At 44.6% G+C, this 23,850-nt stretch overlaps 2 protein-coding genes across 6 annotated transcripts in view; both read left to right on the top strand.

The window, feature by feature from the left end:
- Positions 1–13,967, top strand: part of Als2 (alsin Rho guanine nucleotide exchange factor ALS2) — a 72,362-nt gene extending 58,395 nt beyond the window's left edge. The window contains exons 18-27 of one of the 2 annotated variants that reach the window (XM_087566675.1): positions 85–252; positions 3,131–3,248; positions 4,512–4,669; positions 6,383–6,505; positions 6,911–7,087; positions 8,512–8,557; positions 8,737–8,798; positions 9,302–9,451; positions 9,645–9,741; positions 12,710–13,967. In XM_087566675.1, the coding sequence (XP_087422801.1) occupies positions 85–252; positions 3,131–3,248; positions 4,512–4,669; positions 6,383–6,505; positions 6,911–7,087; positions 8,512–8,557; positions 8,737–8,798; positions 9,302–9,451; positions 9,645–9,741; positions 12,710–12,748 (1,138 nt within the window). In that variant the 3' untranslated portion in view covers positions 12,749–13,967. 2 annotated transcript variants of the gene reach the window in all.
- Positions 13,968–14,964: 997 nt separating this feature from the next.
- The window catches only part of Mpp4 (MAGUK p55 scaffold protein 4), a 42,763-nt gene continuing 33,877 nt past the window's right edge, over positions 14,965–23,850 (top strand). For 2 of the 4 annotated variants that reach the window (XM_087567472.1, XM_087567474.1), the window contains exons 1-2: positions 18,070–18,310; positions 19,620–19,741. In XM_087567472.1, the coding sequence (XP_087423598.1) occupies positions 18,139–18,310; positions 19,620–19,741 (294 nt within the window). In that variant the 5' untranslated portion in view covers positions 18,070–18,138. 4 annotated transcript variants of the gene reach the window in all.

The following is a 23,850-nucleotide window of genomic DNA, read 5'->3' as shown; positions in this document are numbered from 1 at the left end:
TTGAAATTTATGGTAGGCCATTTTTATCCTTGGGAATGATTATTCACAAAGCAGAAATGATGACTTCTGATGCGGCTCTATCAGCAGGAAGCTGGGAAACCTGGCCGTGGCCGCCGATGAGAAATGGAGAGCAGTGTTTGACGAATGCTGGCGCCAGCTGGGCTGTGAGAGCCCAGGCCAAGGGGAGGTTTGGAAAGCGTGGGATAATATTGCTGTGGCCTTGACCACCAACCGTCGCCAGCATAAAGACAGGTGAGCACACACAGCACAGCACAGCACAGCACAGCATAGCACATGGCACAGCATGCTGAGTCGGGAACTTGAAACCAGACAGTGGTCACATTTGCCATATTCCATTAGAGATGTAATATGATTGCAATGTGTAATATGATTTGAAAGTCAGTGAGCTTGGAAGCTCCTAGGCAGAGTGAATTGTAGCTTGGACTGGTTTGTCCCTAACAGAAGACCCTCATTTGGAAGGAAGAAAATGTGTTTGCATATATTGGGCCTGGAACCAAGTTCAGTATCAGTCACAGCTGAATCATGTAGGCGATCTGGGGAGCTGTAGCTCTGCCAGTTAAGAGAAATGAGGGTGGCAGAACTTCCTAGTGTGCTAGGCGTGGTGGCCTCTTCTGTCCCTCCTGGGCTCTGCCAGCCCTGTGCACCTTGCAGCCTCATGGTGAGATGCAGGGAATAATTAGCACTGCAGGCTGCTGTAGAACCACTCACTCAGACAGGGAGCTTGATGGGGAAATGCCTGGAGCTTGGGCAAAGGTGACAGTGTGCACACCTTAGCGTAACTATCCAAGCACTACTGACAGACTTAGGACAGGGGCATAGTCAGGGAGTTTCTTTTCAGACCTTGCAGAGAGTCATAGGGCGAAAATGTAAGTTTTCTTTAGAGAAACTGATAATCTTCCTCCAAGGTTTTTGAACTTTAGTGTCTGTTCATGTGTGATACAGCATGGGTCACTATGCCAGCTCTCACACAAACATGCACATGTGTTCTCCCTCTCTCCCCTCTCCCTTTCCCTGTCCCTCTCCTCCTCTCTCCCTCTCTCCTTCCCACCCTGCCCTTTCTCTCCTTGGATTGCCTCAGTTGCATCATTTTTAGTTTAGATATTCTCAGAGTATTGATTTAGGCATCCTGAGACTCTATAGGCTACTTATGGAGACACCTTACTGCATTCTATAGAATGGATGCACAGATTTTGTTCTTCTGAGAATGGCAAGCAAGGGCTGTGCACAGGACTTAGTGGTTTGATCTTTAGTCTGAATTGGTTTGAACTATATTTACTTAATATTTTGGGCTCTTCTTTTTTGGTAAGATTTATTTTTAGGGGTGTGTGTGTGTGTGTGTGTGTGTTTGTGTTTGTGTGTGTGTGTGTGTAAGTGAATGCATGTGCCTGTGAAGGCTAGGGACTTTGGATGCCCTGGAGCTGGAGTTACGGGCAGTTGTTAACAACCTTATGTGGGTGCTGGGAACCTAGCCCAGAGCCTTAGCAAGGGTGGTGCACGCTCTTAACCCCTGAGTTATTTCTCCAGCCCAGTCAGTATTTTGAGTCTTTCTGTGTGAAAACAGTGAAAGTGCATTACTGCCTTGGCATTCACAGTTTTACTGCCGAGGTTGCTTAAAGGCCAAAACACTGTTCTGGAGAGGTGGCTTCGCTCCTTGGGGAGTGGATGTTCAGCAGGCATGGGCAAGAGGTGGCTGGTGTTGGAGTTAGCTGGCACAAACTTTAGCACAGCGATGGCAGAGATGCTCTAACTAACGAGCAGCCACAGCCATCCTTGAAATAAGTCTTCACATGGAATTACCCTCAGAGACGTAGGGGACATGAAGAAGAACCAAATAAGCTTTAGATTTCAAAAGCACAGTCACTTAAAGAATTCAGCATGGGCGCAGAAGCAGAGCTGAGGTGCTAATGGATGAGGCGGTGAACTTGGGAGTAGGCCAGTAGGACAGTCTGGAAAACCTCAGGAAAAACCAGGGTGGGGTGGGAATGAATGCAGCCTAGAGAACTGATGGGCCTAAATGTCTGTACTTAGAATTCTAGAAGAGAAGAACGGCACAGATGGCTCAGTGGTTAAGACCAATGTACACGCTTCCAGAGGATACAAAACCCACAGAATTCTAGAACAGGAGAAATAATAATGATAAGGCATGTGAACATTTTTCAGTTTCCCAACAATGGTTGAGAAAGGCTCAAGGTTCAGTAAAAGATGAACCTGCAAACTGAGGAGCTAAGTGTGTTCTGAAGCTCACAGTCACATTCAAAGAGGGAGATCGTGACAGTGGCCAGAGAAAAGTGGGCACCACACACAGAGCCCCACAGTGGGCGTGTGCAGTGTGTAAGCCAGAGCCTGCAGCCCGGGGACAAATGGCCCAACATTTCTAAGCACTAAGAGAAAACTACGGATGGACTTCGACCGTTCTTCTTTAGCTTTTGTCCTTTCTCCATCAGACTGTCTTCCTTACTGAGCATGTACACGGAGTCCCCCTGGAACAGTCCCGAGTGTGCTCTGAACCTCACTGTTAAAACCCCAGGGTGTGCTGCTGGAAAGAGGACACAGGTTTGCAAGAGCTCAGAGCCTCTACAAGAGGCTGCTCTTGTGGAAGACCCCATGGTGGCTCTCACTGTCTCTAACTCCAGTTCTCAGGGATAGGATCCTCCTCTGGCACCTGTGGTCATATGCACACATATGATGCATGCAGACATATAGACATATATTTTTTTTTTCAGGTAAAACATTTGAACACAAAATATACCTAAAAATTTAAAACACAAAGAAGTGCTTACTTTGATCTTTGTGTATAGCTGCTACATTTGATTTTTAGAAATCTTTTGGTTTTATGCTTCTTTGATTCACATTTGAGTAGCAGGACATTATGGGAAGTACCTCAGGTGAATATTATGCTCGGAGTAGCAGTCAGCCAGTAACATTTTAAGTAGATTGTGTAACTTCAGGTCAGCTGCTAGTGATGAGTGTGCTAGGCCCGTGCTAGGTCGGTTGGATGCTCGTGGTGAGCGAGGTGGGTCCACTTCCTCCTCAGTTGGTGACTGAGGTGCACACTTACAACTGTTCTGCTTTCTAACATGATGCTGGCCTTTTCTCTTCCTCTTCACAGTCCAGAAATACTAAGCCGTTCACAGACTCAGACCCTGGAGAGTTTGGAGTACATTCCCCAGCACGTTGGCGCCTTCTCTGTGGAGAAATATGATGATATCAAGAAGTATTTAATAAAGGTAAACAAGTCAGAACGACCTCGGCTTTGTGAATTAGTGATCAAACAGCTGTAGAACTGGGTGTGGTCATGTACACCCGAAATCTCAGCTCATGGAAGGGACCAGGACTTCTAGGCCATCTGCTAAAAAAATATGTAGCCAGGTTGAGCTACATGAAGCCTTGTCTCATCTCTACTCCACCTGTAGACTCTCCAAAACAAACACAATCATCATTCAAGTGTTAACCTAATGTTGGTTTTACTTTCTCTGTTTCGTTTGCTAAATCTCTGACTTTTTAAAAAAAAAATGGTCTCACTGTGTAGCCCAGGTTGGCCTTGAGCTCAGGGCAATGCTCCTGCCTGAGCCTCTCAAATGCAGAGACTATAGGTTTTAGCCACTATGCTTTAATTTAGTTTGTTTGTAATTGATAGATAATAATTACATTTTATATGAAACAGTATAACATTCTCATAGATTTATATATTTTATTTATATTGATCAATTCAGGATACTTAGATATCTTTGTGATGAAAAACAAAGTCCTTTCTTCTGTCTGTCTTGAGTTGTACAATATTGTTAGCCATAATCCTCCTCTGTAAAAAACCTGAGCCATTAAAAAAGGCCAAAAACGGAATTCTTGGTGTAGAGTACCATCACAAGAAAGATTTCAACATTAAACTTAACACAAATCAGCCAAGCACATCCCTGTAATCTTAGCCCATGGGAAGCTAAGGCATGAGGATCAATCACAAGTTTGAGGCTAACCTAAGCTACATACCAGGACCCTGTTTCCAAAGCAAACTACAAAAGAAGAGTAGGTGCTGGAGCGCTGGCTCAGTAGTTGAGAGCAGAGGACCTGAGTTCTCCCAACACCCACATCAGACTGCCTGCAACTGCCCACAGCGGCTACCCCGGGCTTCTGAGGCTTTGGCCTCTGGGTGTCTGCACGCTATCACACACATCACTTTTAAAGAAAACTTTAAAATATATAAGAAGAAAAGCAAAAATAAAACATGTCATAGGATGTGTATGCAATGTTACCTTGAAGAAACACAAGAACTGACATTGCCCCTGCTGGTCACAGTGTGGGACCCATCTCACAACAAGTATTCCCGACCCCAGCTCCGTACAACTCCAATAGACTAAAGATTTGAAAAGCTAAGGTATTTGGGCTTTCCTGACCCCAGACTGACTCCTGACACTGTGGAAATAGTTTATTATTAACTGGTTTCTGCGTTATTGCTCTTGCTGCCTGTTGATCATGTTCCCTGCTTCTGGTTTCAGGCCTGTGACACTCCTCTGCACCCACTGGGCAGGCTTGTGGAGACCCTGGTTGCAGTGTATAGAATGACTTATGTGGGCGTAGGGGCCAACCGTCGGTTACTGCAGGAAGCTGTGAAGGAGATTAAGTCTTATCTCAAGAGGATTTTCCAACTTGTGAGGTAAGATCGTTACACTGATGTTCGAAAGCTGCAGGGTGTTCTGTTAATACTGTGGCAGCTTTAACCTGAGTCTAGATGTTGCAGCCTTGTGAGGTGCTCAAGTGTCCCCCTTTATCATTGGAAGTAGTCATCCAAAAATGGCGTTATGCTACAGATCCATAAATAGACTCAATAGTGGAAGTGCATTTTTAATTGTTCATATGATACTTACTACCTTATACGTGTTCTCATTTAATATTACTGAAGGCTAAAATAAACTCTGGTTTTCTAAGTCTAGTTTGCTGTAAAATACAGTAGTTATATTTGTATTTAACTTCTTGGCTTAACCATGCCTCTAAAACCTTAACCACACAATAGAGTTCATTACAGTTCATTCTCTAATGATATCCAGTCCTGTCCCTTCACAACAGCACCACATACACTCATCTAATCAGCAGGAGCCAGATGAGCCCTACAGTCTAAACCAAACAAAAACACTGAGAAAAGAAGAGGCTTCAGCGAATGAACTACTGTAAGGAAGAGCAGATAGCACATGCAGTATATCAGTGAGATTATCTCTGCAAAGAACAGCAAAGAAAGACAGTGAGGCAGAAGCTGGAATGAAGTGTTTGCTGGGTCAGGTCTGGACACCTGACTGACCAGGAAGTACTGAGAGACGACACACGGTTAAATGCACCAGGAACTGTCGTAGAGAAGAGACTCTGGCAGCAGCCAGCTGCAGTTTGTGAGCTAGGTTTTAAACTAATGAACGAGTTCTCTACGGAGTCACTTAGGAGTTTGCCCCAGAAATGCCCTATATTACCAAGTTCAGAGTGCTCCGTGTCAGGTTCTGAGGAGCAGCATGTCTGTGAAAAGCGTCCCTGCAGTGGAGTGTTTCAGCTCCAGCCTTGGCTGGGTATGTGTCCTAAAAAGAACTTTCTTTACTTTGTTTTTTTTGGTATTCCCAACTATAAAGAGATCAGAGGTGGATGGCAAGATGTAACTCCACAAAAAAACAGAGAAAATTACAAGCTGCCTTTGAAAGTCTTAAGTCTTTGAAATAAACCAGACAGTAAACATGGTAGGCCCAGCAACATACTGGAAATCAGAGATAAAACCCACGAAGGCTGGTTCCCAACCTTCCTAATGCTGAAACCTGTTAATATAGTTCCTCCTGTTGTGGTGACCCCTCCCTCACCCCCCAAATGACTCTGTTGCTACTTCACAACTGTAATTTTGCTACTGTTATGAATTGTAGCATAACTATCTGATGTGGGACTCCTGTCGCACAAGTTGAGAACCACTTCTCTAGAATAAAAATAAAGGCATGGACAAAAAGCAAACCCAGGAAATAGTCAATAATTTAGTCCCTTATCATTTGAAGAATTAACTTTCAGCAAGTCTGCATTTAGAAGAGTTTTGAAATTTACATTGAGATCTCTGTTGTTCACTTGGGGTTATATTGAGTTTCTGATTAGAGCTGCTGCAAGTTGACCTTGGGTAGACAGTTCCTTAGGCAGATAAACCCCTGCTTGGGAAGGGTTTTGGAACTGTTTCTCAGTCACTCCATTCCCAGTCTGTAGGACGCATCATCTGAAACTCCCAAGGAGCTAAAATAAAATAGCTAAACTCCTTTCATAGGCCCTTAGGTAGATTAGCTGTTGGAAGTTCATATTTACTGTTTTCAACTGCCCTGGACCTAGAGCTTAGGGTTTGTTTTCCATTTTCACTTAGGTTCTTGTTTCCTGAGCTTCCTGAAGAGGGCAGCACAGTTCCTCTCTCTGCTCCTCTGCCCACTGGAAGAAGATCCTTCTGCACTGGGAAATCAGATTCCAGATCCGAGTCACCAGAGCCAGGGTGAGTTGACCCGGGTGAGGTGGTGAAGGAGTGGTATGCAGGCTGCTTGGACTCCCAAAGAACCTCAAAGATGGCTGCTTTCCCCAGACCCGGTCCATTTCCTCAGTGACCCCTTCTGAGGTCACTCATGGTCCTAGCTGCTCTCAGGAAGGGAACAGCCACACATGGTTACTCATGAGGGCTGCTGAGCAAAGACAACTTGTGCTGAGTTAGGTGACCCTTCCAGAGCAGCCTCAAGATGGACTCCAGAGAGATTCTCAGTTTGGTTTCTGGTCATCTAAAAGAATTGGCAGTTGGTTCCGGACAGGCATATAAAGCAGCACGTCCTGTGAACCTTGCAGTCCATACGGAAGCTCCATCTCTGACGAGTGTTAATGTGCCTGCCTTCCCACTTCCTGTTTGTAGTTATGTAGTAACAAGTTCTGGCTTACTGCTTCCGGTGCTGCTGCCTCGGCTCTACCCGCCTCTCTTCATGCTCTATGCCCTGGACAATGACCGAGAGGAAGACATTTACTGGGAATGTGTGCTTCGACTAAACAAGCAGCCAGATATTGCTCTCCTGGGCTTTCTTGGAGTACAGAGGTAGGTACTGTAGTGGTGAGCAGAACCAAAAGTTTGAATTGAAAAATCCTTCAGCACTGCCAAGAATTTATCGGCATCTACTTATGTGGGCTTGTGTGGTTTCTCAGCTTACTCTTCTGCCTGTCAGCACATAGTAGGACTCGTGGTCTTCATTTCTGAGAGGATTCCAAGATGGTTATGAAGTCGCTTATCCATCTGAACATGCTTTTTCTTACATTATCATGTATAAACTAAATAGCTCACCTTACCTAATAAAGATGTGTAGTTTATACTCCCATTCCTTACAAAAAGGTAATTGCTTTAAATCTTTGGTGTTTCTTGTCTTTTATCCTTCCCCCCCATCATTTGCAATTTAAAGTTTTAGATTTAAAAGTGTTCTTATTGTCTCAGACCATGGGTTCTTTCTAGGGAATGATTATCATCCTTTCCTAGAGTGTTAATGCAGCCCACTCCAGAGCCATGTACTCGCACTATCAAAAAATGTGCATGTCTCTATTGGGAAGCCATTTTTTTCAATGGAATAATTTAGTAATTTAATAATTTAGTAATAAAAATGTGATACAGGTAAATGGACATATTCTGGGCTGTAGCATGTGATTATTGGATGTAGATTGAGGTTATATTATGATAAAGCCCCTTGGATATAGTAGCTGCTATTGCCAACATTAGAAACCGCAGCTCCCGTCTTGAAGCGAGTAAGAGGTAGTTCATGATAGAGCCATTAGAAGTGACCAGGGATTAGGAGCACAGACTTAGGTCATCCCAAATCTTGTGCTGTAACATGGAAGCGGTTTTTATGGTTTTCAGAACAAAGAAGGGCATCAGTGGAGGAGAGTTTAGAATGTACTGGGTACACCAGAGAGGCAGACACATTGAGACAGTGTGGGAGGGGCTGGGGATGTGCTGCTATCTCTCAACTACTTTATAGGCTCAAGATACCATCTCATGACATTCTTAACTCTTGGATTTCTGGAAAAGTGTTCTGCTAAATCAAAAGCTTCTAAGAGGTTTTTATTTATTACCATTAGGTGTTTTTTCAGATTTAGAGCCAGGAGTGGCTATTCTAGAAGGCTAAAATTAGCCAAGATAAAGTAATTAGCCTTTGAACCTACAAATTCCAATCTCTTGGCACTGAGTTTCCAGTCAGCCATTATTCTCTGCAGACATAGACTCCTTCCGGGAGTCCTCATTCACAGCCAGATATAGCTTCTTCTCAGGAATTCTTGTTCATACTATTAAGCCATTTCCAGGATGTTTACTAAAACTTAGGGGAAAGGTAAGTAAAAAACATAAAACCCAGAACCAAGTTGGAGACAAGTTGTTGTTGTTGATGACAGCAGGGAAACCAAGATAACTGTCACCTTTATAAGGGGTGCGTCTGCCATACTGATGTCTTATGCTGACAATTTATGGTTTCATTGTAGGAAATTCTGGCCAGCAACCTTGTCAATCCTTGGAGAGAGTAAAAAGGTAGTGTGGACTTTAGTTTCTTATCAAACGTGCTTTTCTTTGCTGTGAAGGATTGCATTTTGTGTGAGCAGTGCTCATGTTAATGCCTGACCTCCCCAGCAGGCTGGGTCCTCCCCAGGATGGTTCATTTTCTTGTTATGGAAGGTGCCTCTCTTCTGACACTCATTCTCCCTATGCAGGTACTGCCATCCACAAAGGATGCTTGTTTTGCATCTGCAGTAGAGTGTCTGCAGCAGATCAGGTAACGGCCTTACGCTGTTGAACAGTCAGACAAATGAAAGTAGTGCTTCCTGTACTGGGAGAGGAGAAAGAACACAATCCCCACCCCCTTTCTCTCCATTTTTTTTCCCAGACAGGATCTTGCTATATTTTTCTCCTTCCCACTCCTAAATGTTGTCAGAATAAATGTGCAGATCAGAAAGTGTCTTTGGAAACATCTGGGCTCCTTTTCTCTAAGATGAGCTTATGTTGTCTGTGTACACTTATGTTTAGCCAACTTTTCATTCTGAAGAGGGATTCCACCAGGGCAAAGGAAACAGTCAGGGTCTCCCACCAGAGCTCTGACAGCTGCAGGCTCCTTTTCCCAAACATTGTAGGAGTCCAGGCCATCCCTCCACATTCTGGTTGCCTAGTGTGTCTAATGTGAGGCATGTGACCTAGAGGAGCTATTTCTTTTTAATAAGTAAGAGATGACTCTATTCGGAAAATCATAGGATATCTCTTTATACTTTGTTTTCACAACAGCACAACATTTACTCCATCAGACAAACTTAAAGTGATCCAGCAGACCTTCGAAGAAATCTCTCAGAGTGTGCTGGCGTCGCTGCAGGAGGACTTCCTTTGGTCCATGGATGACTTGTTCCCTGTCTTCTTATACGTGGTGCTGCGGGCCAGGTATCCAGTCTTTTCTGACATCTTTGTTGTTTACCAAGTCTGCTCCTCTTGAACTGATGGTAACTGTCTGCTCCTATCAGAACAGAATTTCACTTGGGTTAAGCTGGTCTTTGTCTGCCATCATCAGTTGATTCAAAAGGACGGTCCACTTAGAGGCAGAATGAACTTCCCATCCTTTTTTTGTCTGGGACAGGATTCGGAATTTAGGCTCTGAAGTTCATCTCATTGAGGATCTGATGGACCCCTATCTCCAGCATGGGGAGCAAGGCATAATGTTCACCACCTTGAAGGTGAGCGCATCACTGAGCAGTTCTCATGAAGTCTGTCCTCCTTTACCTACTGTAAATCGCTTGGGAACCTTCTCTGTATGTTATTCTTTGGTTTCTCTTTTGGTGGGGGCTTGTTTATTTCCAAGATGGCCTGCAACATCTAGTCACCTTCCTGCCAGTTCTTCCCAAGGGCTGCGATTGCAAGTGTGAGCTGCTATACAGGACCTACTTTCTTCTTTATGGAAAAATTCAGTGTAGACTTTATTTTTTTCTTTTATTTAAAAAAGATCCTAAATACAATATATTCTGATTATGGTTTCCCCTCTCCCTATTCTTTCCAGTTTCCATCCAGAGCCACATAGTTTCTGTCTCTTGTTAAAAATCAAGCAGGTGTTGTTGGGTTTGGGGTGGAGCCAAGAAAACTCACTTTAGAAATGGAAGCTTAAAAAGGAAAGCTCAGGATGGTGTCCAGTTCTGGATCTGAACCTCATTCCTGAAGGGAGTTTGTACAGCATTTTGAAAGGATGGGAACACAAAGTGAGGGGGAGCTGCAGGGTTACCCACTTGTATTTGGACATTACAGGTTAGGCTAGGGAGTGCCCGTTGGAGATTTGGCTGTATCCAGGGCATGTGGCTTCAAGGTTCCTAATTTATTCTTGTAGACATTAGGTCTGGAGCTCACAGTGATAGAGGACAAAGGATTCGGTCAGCTGCATGTAGTTAATTAGGGAATAACAGGCAGTTGGTTATATGTTTTTATAGCTTACACACCTTGATTTAGATAACAGTAGTTTCTATATTCTACACTGGGCTGCGGGTCTCTATATTTGTTCCCATCTGCTGCAGGAAGCTTTTGTGATGGTGGCTGTGCAAGGCACAGATGATGAGTGTGGCAGCATGTCATTGAGAGTCATTTTATTACTATGCTCCTTCAGCCAGCAGCTGTACTTTGGTGTTCTCTAGGCTGAGGACCTATGTAGGCTCGGCCTGTGTAGGCTCAGGTTCTCAGCCACGAAACAGCACTGTGCGTGGGTTGCACCATGGAGTGGCTCAACTCAGATCAGACAGTGGCTTGTCACTCCCACAGATTTGTGCCACCATTGCACCAGCATATCCTACAGACAGGTCACTCTTGTTGAGCAGAGGGTTGCAGGGTTGGTGTTTGCCCTTCTCCTTTGGGAGTGCAGAGCCCTGAGCACTAGCCACTAGGGGTAGCTCTAGGCAGGCACCAGCTCAAGCCCTCCATGTTCAGTGAGTTGTGTAAGTATTGTCTTGAGCAGTAGGGTCTCAACCTCAGGTTGTGAAGAACTTCCAATGGCCTTGGCAATTGCCTGAGTTGTGAAGGGGCTGGGGCCTTCCCATGGGTCGCTCTGGCCTGGAGCCATTCCTGGTATTGAAAGCTTCATTTGGTGACAAGAAATGTCCATTTGGGGCTCTGTCTCCCCTGTAACTTGGGTGATTTCATTTAAATTGCCTTTGTGTGTGTGTGTGTGTGTGTGTGTGTGTGTGTGTGTGTGTGTGTCCATCCATGGGACCCTCAAATGGCCTTTAGTTTTAGCTGTCCTTCCTGTACCCCTCTTTCAGTCCCTTCTATCCCTTACTGTGTTGTCCTCCTGTTCTAGCCCCCTCCCCCATCCATAACTATTCTATCTCCCCTTCCAGGGAGATCCATCCCTACCCTAGTCCCTCTATACTTAATCTGTGGAGAAGTATCCTGCTTATCAATGATTAGCTATTAAGTAGCTAACATCTACGTATAAGCAAATACATATCATACTTGTCTTTCTGGGTCTGAGTTGCCTTTCTGTGTAGACTAAATACCTTTAGAATATTTGTTATTTCTAAAACCATGTATTAAATTAGGACAAGTCAGCCCTACCCTGCCAGGTAATAAAATCTTATAAAAATATATTTTTCATATGAAGTAGCGTGTTATGGTCACATGAATGGGCAGTCCCTAATGGGAAGGATAATGTTCACATTAACAATACAGTAGTGCAATTTGCATACCAGAAAAGAAAGATGCAAACTAAAACCGGAAAATATAAATTACTTAATAGATTTTTTAAAAGGTATTATTGAAGTGTGTAGCAGTTTGGGAGGTAGGGTCTGTAGAGATTAGATGAGCAAAGGAAAGACCTGTCTATTGAAATGGGTCAAAAACCTTAGAACTGAACGTCAGGTTCATGGCCCAGAGTAACTTTTAGGAGGAGGTGAAGAGCAAGTCGGTGGTAACATGTGTACAGCTGACTTGACAGTGTCGCTATGAAGTGTTCCCAGGGAAATCAGTAAACCTCCATGAGGACAGATGCTCAGGCTCACTCAAGGCCATAGACGTCCAGACTGAAGATCGGGCCTAAAATACCAGCAGAACTGTTCCGGTTTATAGAGGGGCCCTTTCCCACATTGCTGGTAACAGGGCAGAAAGTAGTTAGGCTGCTCTCTTAAGAACAGTTGCAAGATTGTCTTGGCACAGTGCTGGTGTGTTGACTTGGAGTCCCACTCCCTGGTGTTTATCCTAAGAGGTGGAGTGGAAATTATACCACCCTGGTGTGCATTCATTGCAGTCTGTGAATCCTAAGCACACAAGAACTGTGGGATCGGTGGAGATGCTTCTCAGAAATGCAGTCTTGGAAATTCTGACTTGCTGTGAGGTGTGTGAGGCTTAGCCCCTGCTTAGTAAAAGTCAAGGAGCTCTGATCACACTGTCCTTGTGTGCCTTCAGACTTCCCAGTCACTAGTAGGTGGTCGGGTGGTCTCATTCTAATCAGTAAAGACCAGCACATGACTGATAATAGTCTCCATTTCAAAATAGAGGGGAAGGGTGTAAGTTTTTGTTCTTGTTCATTACGATTAGGCTACCCATAGCCATTGGCTGGAGCAATGAGGTCAGGGAGAGCTTGGTGAGTAAGACAGTGAGGCCTGCAGTGAGGGATTGTTCTTTCCCTAGTCTTAAAAAGGTGAATTTGAATTTGTTTTGATTTTTCAGGCCTGTTACTACCAGATTCAGCGTGAGAAGCTTAACTAGGGCACCTGACAGCTTGAGGATGGGATTATCCGCTGCGGAAGCTCCAGCACCATCTGGAGTCTGATGGGGGCAAAAGACAACAGTGTTGAAATTGGAATGGACTTCTGTGTTATTTCTGTTGTAATTTCTGAGCCTTACTAATAATTAGAGCCCAGCATGGGAAACATACTGTATCATTCAAATGGAGACTGGAAAAGGGAATAGGGACAGAGTAGACAGTCTTTGACCTGTGCTGAGATCCACACCTCTACTTGGAAAAGGAAACTGGTTACCCTTTCCTATAGTGAAAGTTCCAGCTCCATGGAGTTCCAGGAAACATTTCCAGGACAGCTGCTTAGGTGAAAAGAAGTTGACTGTTTTTAAGCTCCTGGTTTGTCTAAATCCATTTGCAGTTACCCCATACCCTTTGGCAAGGAGCAGGCTTTACTTGAAGCTGAAGCAGCCATACCTTGCCTTCCTAGACCTCTTGCAGGCACATGTGCAGCATGCTACTTTGCTAGGGGGGAAGAAGGAGAAATTTTAAACTGTAGTTTTAACCTTTTGTAAGCCCCTCCACCAGGGCATTTGTGGTCAGAGACCTCCCACAGGGTGCCAACAACATCCTGGTTCCCACGGGGAATGCATCCAAATAGGGTCTTCTGCCTGCTGACTAAAAAGAACACTGGAATGCAAACACTGACGTACTGAGCTGCTACAAACCTCACCGATCCGAGGCAGACTGCACTCATTCCCAGGAGGCCCATGAGCTTCTTAGCACAAGCTTCGTGTGGAGACTGAAGATTGGGAAGTGTGAGGAAGCAGGGAGCTGCAGTGGTCCTCAGCCCAGTGTTCGTGTCCTCCCTCCCTCTGCCTCTCACTGAACTCAGAGGGGAAGGAAGGACAGAAGCACTTGGGATTCTCCCACCTCAAAAGTATTGACACACAGCATAGCCACGATTTGCTTTTTTACAAACATCCTCTTGTGGGTTGTTGGTTTACGTTGTAGCAGTAACACTCATAGCTGTGTAGATGTCACAGGTGCTCTTGTGTCTCATCTGCTGGACTCTAGATGAGCAGTGTCCTGACTCATGTGAAATGCTCAGCAGGTGGGAACTACTTTTGAAAAGGATCATGATTTCCGAGCTACTTTATAATCAAGACAAGCATTTGTTAACATACTGTTTTGGAATGTTGGCTATAATGTAACAGCAGTTTTCATAATAAATGACATTCATCTCTACGGAGCTGTTCTATGACTATAGAAGAAATATCATGGGACAGACTAAACTTTAAAGGGTGCTCAGCTCACAGAATTTCTTTGTCCACATTGTGATCCATGCCTCTGAACTCAGGACCCCATGGGGTTTTAGCTCACTTAAGTTCAGGAGTCAGGCCCCTACAAGCCAGTGTGCTGGCAAAGAGCAAGTGAATTCTGATCCTGATAACCCAAGGACAAAGGTGTTGAAGGAAAACAATCATGGGCTTTGTTTGTCTCTTGGGAAGGGTAGCGGGAGGATTGCACTGTCCACATCTCTGCTAACCGCCTTCCTCCAGGATGAGCTGCTCCCCGTGAAGAGGTCCCAACTCTTTCTCCCTTTGCACATTTCCCATATTTTTGAGTTTGTGAATCAACACACAAATGCCAGATTTGGCTAGTAAAGCCAAAGTAATTGAACATCTACCTCCTTCAGAGAAAGAGTTGACGGAAACTCAGACAATAGAACCAGAGAAATGCTCCAAGGACAGCATGCCATCTTATCTCTGAGAAGTTGAACCTTCTATTTCGGTTTTAAGTGAAGCTGCTGGCCACTGTGTGTTCCTTATTCCATGCAGTTCTTCAGTTGCAATTAAAACAATACATTTTCAGGTCGTGTGTGTGAAAACCCCTAAATCTCCAGGCACTGTCGGTGACTAGAAAGCCCAGCACCCATGTAACTGATGAAGAGATCCTGGTCACATCAGCCCTCACCTCATGTACCAGTCCAGGCCCTTCCCCATTTCCTGTCAGTGAATAGCTGTGATTTGCTTTGTGTCTGAGCTGGGACTCCAACCCAGAGCTTCTTGACTCCCCTACTCTTTCCTGCTGCATATGCCCCACATATAAGCTCTGCATTAGGCCTTGAAAAACTGAAGTTAAAAACAAAACCAGTGAACATGGCGCCACACCTTTGTCATCTGAGCCCCTGAAAGGGCGAAGGCATTTCAGCTATGCGTGGGCGTACACACCGTCTGAGCTCACCTGGGCTACGTGAGACTGTCTCAAAAAGAAACATTTAAAGTAGGAAAGAAAACTTGAAGGGGTGTTTGGTGTTCGTTATCTAGAAACAGTCAACGATATTAAGGACTTGTAGCAGAGCATAGTACTAGTGTGGACGTCCAGTGTGAGTGAGGATAACGCAAATGAGATGTTCCCACGCAGGGATACGAAGGGCCCTGCCCAGGCTTAGAGGGCCACGGTTAGGCTGCAAGGGCAGGATTACGTCAAAGAGGATGTTCAGAGCTTTTATCTAGAGCATCAGGTGACTGTGACAGCTAACTGCCGGCTCGTGTTTCCTGCTTGCTTCTCTCTTGACAGGAGCAGCACCGTATTTCCATCCTTGCAGGTAAGAGTCTGCTTGCAATTTCTGAAGGCACTTGCGGCATCTGCACAGATAAACTTGGGTAGTCTGTTTCAAAGTGGTCCACTAGCAGACTGTACCATCTTTTAAGGGTAGAGCCATGGAGTTCAGGTGAAACTAAGTGTCCTGAGGACCTTGGATGCAGAAGCCAGCAGGCATTTTCTCGTGGTTGCACACGGGCTTTTACAGGATTTCCATATTGAAAAATATTCTAGAAAACAAACCAAGTGGGTAGGAGGTCAGCACTTGTAATAGCAATTGTTTTAAAGCAGAAGGAAATACTTAAAATGTTCTAATTACAATATTTAACTACAATTTAATTAATTGTGTGTGCAAATGTTTGTAGAAGCCCTAGTGCCACAGAGTGTTTGTAGAAGTGAGAGAACTGAAAAGTTCCCTCCTACCAGTGGGTTCAAGGTCATCAGGCTTGGCAACAAATGCATTTTCTTGCTGAGCCACCGCAAAGACCCAAAGCTGAGTTTTAAGGTACTGAGTACATTCCAGGTATCCATGGTAATCACTTTCTTTATAACACAGCTTTTAATTACCTTTTCATATTCCCCACCTCTTTACCCTATAATGCCTGTCTAGAATCCTGCATTCCGGGTCAGTTCAAACCAAGGCACTTAAACATGTAAGGTTACTATTTAAATCCACACGATGCCCTACCAGTAATTAAAAGGATAAGGTAGAGGGCTGGAGAGATGGCTCAGCGGTTAAGAGCACCAACTGCTCTTCCCGAGGTCCTGAGTTCAATTCCCAGCAACCACATGGTGGCTCACAACCATCTGTAATGGGGTTGGGTGTGTCTGAAGACAGCTACAGTGTGCTTATTATATACATTAAGTAAATAAATAAATCTTTAAAAAAAATAAAAAAAATAAAAAAAAGGATAAGGTAGAGAGAAAGGTATAGGGCTGAGTATATAGATTAACTGGTAGAATGCTTGTCTGGTACATGTCAAGTCCAGGGTTCAGTCCCCAGCACCACATAAGCCAGACGTGGTCACACATGCCTGTAATCCCAGCACTTGGGGGTGGAGACCGGAGGATGAGAGCATCTGGTTATCTTTGACTATACAGCAAGTCTGAAGCCAGCGTGGGCTAGCTACATAGGACTCTGTCTCCAAGCAAACAAACAACAAACGAACAGAAAACCACAAAACAAAAGAGCTGATCATAAGATACTGTGTATTTAAGCATGAGCATGTGGAATAACATCATAACATACATTTGAATCTACACAAAACCCTGAAAGAATGTAGTGACTTTGAATGTGGGTGTAGATAAAAATCAAAGAGTGGTGTGTTGTAGTGGTTTCCTGAGTCACAAGCAAGATTAGCGCTGATAAAATGATTTTCTGACTTGGTAAGATTTAGCTGGGTTAAATTAATTCTTCAGTTATGGTGATAGCATTTCTTCAAATTCATTGGTTTCAATCAAAATTGCAAACTATTTTGTGTTTGTAAAAGAAAGGGGGGGGGTTGTTTTTGTGTTTTTTAAGACAGGGTTTCTCTGTGGAACCCCAGCTGCTCTGTAGACTAGTCTGGTCTTAAACTCATAGAGAACCACCTTCCTCTGCTTCCTGTGCCACCACTGCTTGCAAAATTGAGTTCTACGTACAGGTCATTCTGGGTTGGTTTATGTTTGACTCGAGTGTTCTGCAGGGACAGTGGTTATTCATCAAGTTCTAAGACGTTCCTGGGGCTTCTACCCTCCCTTTGCCCTTTCTTCACCCTGTCCTCATCCTGCTGGCTGAGGTATAATCACGACAGCGGGGAACGCACCATATCAGAGCAGATAGACCAGTGCTATGTGCACCCCAGGGCAGGGGCAGGGCTGACCCAAGTCTGGATTGTCTCTGCCTCAACGCTGACAATCGGGCAGTGCAAAGACTCCTATTCCACTAGGCCACTCTTATTTTGGATTTCATTTTATGAGAGTAAATAAATCTAGAGCAGTGTTTTTTAAAAAATTAAGTAGTTCGAATTGTTTGCTACAGATGAGTATTGAAATTGATAGGGCAAGATACAATGAGCTACCACGTGTTTCAACCTATGTAAAATATACTAGGATTTAGACAGGTTGTAAGGTGGACCAGGAAGACTGGGGGGACAAAAGCCAGATCACTGTTACATTGTCTCCAGGTTAGAAGACTATGCCAGGACAGTAAACTGTGTCACAGAGGTCATCCAGGACAGTAACCTGGATGTCACAGAGTTCCATACAGTCCTCTAACAGGAATTGTGCGACTGATCAGTGGGTTCCGTGAAGAACCACAGAGCATAGTATACAGAATGGAGCATCAGTGTGTGTTCAGACCAGGGAGACCCTCTGAGCACTCAACAGTGGATAATTCACCTGGGCAACCAGATGGAAAGCAGGTAGATGGAACATGACCTGTCCGTTACTGTACAAGATGGATGGGCTGCTGAGATGGTTCTGTGTGAAGGCACTCACTCACCCTCAGGCTGACAACCTGAGACTGGTCCCCATGACCCACATGGTGGAGAAAAAGAACTGATTGCTGCAACCTAGCCTCTGACCTCCAAGCTTGAACTGAAACATACACATATGAGTGAGAATGTGTATGTGAACTATTTAAAAGAATATATTTTAGAAAAAAGGTGGAGTAGGGGAGTGTTTTGTGGAATAATAGTTTTCTCTTTCACACAGCTAGTAGTGGCTGATTTGGAGAGGGAATATAGGACATGGCTGTTTTACCTGATGCATTTCCTAGTGTGTGTGTCCTAGGGCTAGGCTTGCAGAATAATTGTTGAAAATATTCTCCAGTATGCTGAACACTGGCTGGTGCGGCCAAGTAACGATAATGCCATTTGTCAATCTGCGTCTTATTCCTAACTTTCCTTCCCAAGCTCCAGCAGGGAGGATGAGGCAGTCCGACAGAGGAGCAGAGCTGACCGACGAGGACAGGGCTCTTTCCACAGCACCCAATCCTGAGAACGGTATGTGTTTCCAAAGTACTTTGTCTAGACTGGAAGAGACTTTCCATAATACCTGAATACATACATGATCAGGTACATGGCATATGATCCCTGCACCTTTACCCTTAGCTTTCGTGTTGATAGTTCTGAAAGCAACTGTCAGTGCAAGGGAGACATAGCCCCACCAGGCCACACTGCTTTCTATCAAACTCAGAACTACACAACTTGTTCGCATCCAGAGTAACATTTAAAGGAGACGTCTTTTATAATGAAAAAAGTCAAGGCTTTACTGTATATGTAGTTCCTTTACTCAGTAGAATATTGTTATTTCTACCAGGAAGTTTCATGAGGAAATGGCAAGAATGTTCAGTGAGTGAGGATGTGTATCATTAGAGCTGGTGACCTGAGTTAGGAGAGAATCAGCTCCCTCAGATTGTCCTCTGACCTCCAGAAACTAGGTAAATAAGTGAATGAATGCATGAATGAATGAATGAACAAATGAAAATCTAATAGAAGAGCTGGCCAGATGGCTCAGTGGGTAAAAACGTTTGCTGCCAAGACTTACAACATGAACTCTCTCCCTGGGATCCACGTGGCCAAAGGCGAGATCTAGCTCCTACAAGCTGTCCTCTGACCTTCACCCGAATGGCTGTGGCCTGCATGTCCCTAGCCCCACACAAATAAATAATGCAGCGTAACTTTAAAATTTTAAAGTCTAATGGGGGAGATTTTCAGTAACACTTTCAATAAGTGTTTTTAGAAAGGGTGAACAATGGGGGCTGGAGAGATGGCTCAGCGGTTAAGAGCACTGGCTGCTCTTCCAGAGGTCCTGAGTTCAAATCCCAGCAACCACATGGTGGCTCACAACCATCTGTAGTGGGATCCGATGCCCTCTTCTGGTGTGTCTGAGGACAGTGACAGTGTACTTATATAAATAAAATAAATCTTTTTTTTAAAAAGGTGAACAAAACTAACTGTGTTTGAGTTGGAGAAAGAAGGTCCTGAACACACCTGATGGTTTAGGGACAAGTTCCCATCTGGTAAGGTGGAAGAGGGAACCATTGCGTTATTCTGGTATCTCCTGTTTGTTAGTCACAGCCCCGTGAGAAAGCTAGCTCATTTGCAGTCTACAAAAAAAATTTTTTTTCTCACAGAGTCACACAGTCTTCTAAAATAAATAAATAATGGGCAGGGTGTGGAGCCACCCCTGTGCCTTAAATCCTGTGTTGTCCCCTCATACGGAATGCCTGGTAAGCTCAGCAGTCCCAGAAGCCCCAGTCACATCTTCCTTGCTGACCTTACCCGCCAGCTGGCCTCTGACCTTTTCTAGGTCTCTCTGGGATCCTGAGGCTCCTACTGCAGGAACTGAGTCTTTTCTACAGCCGGGATGTGCATGGTCTGTGTCTCTTATATGACCTCCTCCATTCACCGTGGCTACAGGCTCTGCTAAAAGTGAGTGCTTAAAGTCTTTCCTCACTCTGGCTAGCAAAATAGTCCAGTGTCTTGGACTATTCAGGTTGCTATAAAAGCATGCCAAAAACTGTTGGTTTATTTGTTTGCTTTTAAAAATAAAATTGTATCTTCTTTATTTTGCATTCTTTTATTTATTTATTTTTTATTTTTTTTATTTTTTTCAGAGCTGGGGACCGAACCCAGGGCCTTGCACTTGCTAGGCAAGCGCTCTACCACTGAGCTAAATCCCCAACCCCTTTTGCATTCTTTTAATTTGAGAAAAAAAACTTCCATAAAAGCCCAACTCAGCACATCAAACTTTACTGTCAGGGTGGGGAGGACTTCCTGTCTTCCTATAAAAGAACAGGAGAGAGGAAAACAGCAACAGAGAGCCAGATGAACCAAGGCCAATCATGGCTGCTTGTGGAGCCATAGGAAAAACTGTGCATAGGTCACAGGGTTTCCAGGGGGAACTCTAAACTGCTTGCACATGAGATGTGTTCTCAACATCATCAGGAACAGGAACTGGACTCCTCCATTGTCACCCATCTTCATCAGTGCCCAGGCCCACCATGATCATGGATAGGGTGGATCTCAAGATTCTCAAGTGAGAAGCCAGAAAGGAGGAATGCAGCTTTTAACAGCATCACCACCAGGTCCTGCGGCAGGGTCTTCACAACTGGGGGGTCTGGGTTGATTTACAAGTGCTGTTTGGCTCATGGTATAGCCCCCAGAAGAGTTGTCTCACAGTACTTGGGCCTTTCTGTCTAGTTACTGTGCTCACCACAATATAGCAGGGTGAGGACACATACCTATTGGAGATCGTCACATTCTCCACTTTCTTCTCTGAGATCTCCTTCATGATCTTGCAGAGATTCTCAAAACTTGATTTACTGCCCTCCACTTTCTTCCTGTTAGCTCCAGAACATCTCTGTTCAGGAGTCCAGGCTCTTCTCATCAGCAGCTGGAGCTGTCAAACTGGTAACAGGCTCAAAGACCTCTTCCCTACCTTCTCAATGAAGGTGGAGTTGGCCTCTCATTCTTTGCTCTCACCAGTGATGGAGTAGACAGACTCTGTGTCTCCTCATGTCAAACATGCACCCTGTCATGGAAGCCATCTCTTCTCCAGGCTAAGAGGGTATGGCAGCTCAGTAGCTCAAAGAAGCACTGCTGGTGGGTGGATCATTCATGGACTCCAAGCTTTAGGTTCCTAGAGAATACCCATAAAACTTGTGGGTTTTCTTCCAGCTTCAAGAACTGGATGGCTTTGAAGACTTTGCTATGCTGGAGCAATTTTTGTAGATGATAAAGGGCAGGTCATCAGAATTAATCATGCCATAGATGAGGCTGAGATACTTGGCTATCACTTTATCATGGCTGTGAACAGGTCAAAGTGAGCAACTAGCCAACGGATAAATAGCAATGTCGCATATTCCAACTAGCCTACAGAGAAGCACTTGGCTGCTAAGTGTCTTCTCAGTCATTGTTGAGGCTCTTACAGAATTCCTCATATTCCTCTTGAGTGACATCAGCTCTGTTTCTGGTCCAAATGGGCTTTGCCTTGTTCCGTTTTCTGATCAATGCATTTGTCCTTAGTCTTCTCTTTATCTTTGCTGGTGACACCTTGTTGATCCCGCATCTTCAAGCTTAGGTCTTTTCCCATTGTCCTTATCTTTCTCTCCTTTCTCTTTTTCGGCCTCATCATCATTGACCTCCTTCTCCAGAGAGTAATGGGGTGGCCCAGCACTGCAATGGGATGACTCTTCTCTGTTCTGTCTGGGATCACTTTGGTGGTACAGGGAGCTCTGTGAAGTGCCTACCTGACGTGCACAAAGTTGTAGGTTAGACCCCATCACTGTGAAACTGGTGTGCTAGCTATCGCTCTATTGTGAAGAGACACCATGAGAAAGGCAACTCTTTTTTTTTTTTTTTTTGGTTCTTTTTTTCGGAGCTGGGGACCGAACCCAGGGCCTTGCGCTTCCTAGGTAAGCGCTCTACCACTGAGCTAAATCCCCAGCCCCGAGAAAGGCAACTCTTACAAAGCAGCAGACTGGGTGTTTGCTTACAGTTCTAGAGGGTTAGTCCAGGATCTTCATGACGGGAGACGACAGCTATGTTACTGGAGCAGGAGCTGAGAGTTTTATATCCTGATCTGAAGGCAGCTGGCAGAGAGGGAGACACTGGGTGTGCCATGGGATTTTGAAACCTCAAAGCCCACCCCAGTAACACACTTCCTCCAACAAGGCCACACCCACTCCAACAAAGTTACACCTTCTAATCCTTCCCAAAGAATACCACTCCCTAGTGACTACATTTCCAATATCCTACGAGAGCTATTCTCATTCAAACCACTCACCCAGGTGAGATGGTGCACACCTACAATCCCAGTACTTAGGAGACAGAGGCAGGATAATCAGATGTTCAAGTCATTTATGGCTGCAAGGTCAATTCGAAGACAGCCTGGAATCAGTGAAGCACACATGTGCACACATACACAGACACAGAAAGACAGAGACAGACAAACACACATACATTCAGAGAGACAGAGACAAACATACAAGGGCATACCCCTGTTCACTTTGGAAACATTTAAGAATGAAAAACTATGTCTGCTCCTTTCTTTTTGCCCCCAACTGGTTTCCGAGGCCCCTACGATCACAAATAAGTCACCACATTGACCACTATATCCGCCATGGCCCCACAATCCTTTGCCTTAAGGCCAACAACTCTGGACAAATAATGCTTTTATAAAAAGTCACTCCTGGCTGGGAATGGTGTATTTGCCTTTAATCCCAGCACTTGGGAGGCAGAAGCAGGTGTGTTTCTAAGTCAGCCTTGTCTGCGTAGTAAGTTTCAGGCAAGTCAGGGATAGAGAGTGAAACCCTGTCTCTAAAAACAAGACAAAACAAAAAAATATAACAAAACATCATTTGTCTTTTGTTAAAATCATTAAGTAAAACACCCATAGTTTTGGTTGGAACTCACAATTTCCTTACCCTGATAGAATCCCTTTAGTTTGATTAAAATTATGTGCACCATATAAAGTAGATTTCCTGAAAAAGTGTTCTTAAGAAAAACCCATTTGAAGTTATTTTTGGGAATGTGAGTGTTTCTTCTAATTAAGCATCAAATATGGTCAACTTTATGGTGTATGCTAATATTACATTCTATAGAATTGAAGTGGTAACATCTTCTGCATGACCAAGGACACATCACTTGTTTTACAGCTCTTGACCCAGAGTCTCATGTTTATCCCTGGCTAGCCTGGAACTCAGGATGTAGATTATACCTAGCTAGCCCTTGCAGCCTACACTCCACCCGCTTCCAACACCTTCCCGGTGCCAGGGAGTTTTACTCTCATTATAAATGCTCAAGGGGTTCTTTTACTTAGCGCTCGCTCCCTTCAGCCATCAATCAGCATAGATCACGTCCACATACTTGAGTACCAGCCCTACAGTACAGCAGGAAGCTCACGTATCACAGATATAGATGGGAAAGGCTAAAGTGCCTCTTGGACCTCCTTTCTCCATCTGTAAGAGAAATCTGATTCCCCAGATAAGATGAGGGGCAGCACTGTGAAGACAAGCAAAGCAAGCCTTGCTTACTTAGCCTGACTTCATCCTGTACAAGAACGATCCCCAGGGATAGGGAGGAATGAAGCTGGAATTAAACTGGCTCTGGAGAATTGCCTGAGGAAGGAAGGAGCAGCTTCAAAGGCCAGAGCAGAGTGCGGATGAGCACGTTTTGAATATCTGGCTTCTTGTTCAGGACCCTTGGTGGGTTGTGAGCCGCAGAATTCATGCCCTGCACAGTTGCCCAGCACAGGGGTCTCTACTCCATAGACTCTCCCTTGAGAAGCCCTCGTGTACACTGTGTATAGATCCCTGCTGGGGTCGGTCCCAGGAATCTTTCCTTTATTTCCCTCACTTTAAAAAGGGGGAAATGTGCACACTTTTCATTAATGAAATTGCTCTAGGGCTGTTCTTCTCCTGGTAGCAGCCAGAAGTGACACTTATGAAGCCTTGGGCCCTCGGAGGGGGAGGGGGGGACGTCACTCTGCCTAGAGTCACGCAGTGCCGCTTGTTCAGTTGTCTGCATGGCTGCCTTAG

This window comes from Rattus norvegicus, chromosome 9 (assembly GCF_021556685.1).
Source record: "Rattus norvegicus strain SHRSP/BbbUtx chromosome 9, alternate assembly SHRSP_T2T, whole genome shotgun sequence".
In the NCBI taxonomy this organism is placed as follows: Eukaryota; Metazoa; Chordata; class Mammalia; order Rodentia; family Muridae; genus Rattus; species Rattus norvegicus.
This window is presented reverse-complemented; position numbering and strand designations above follow the sequence as displayed.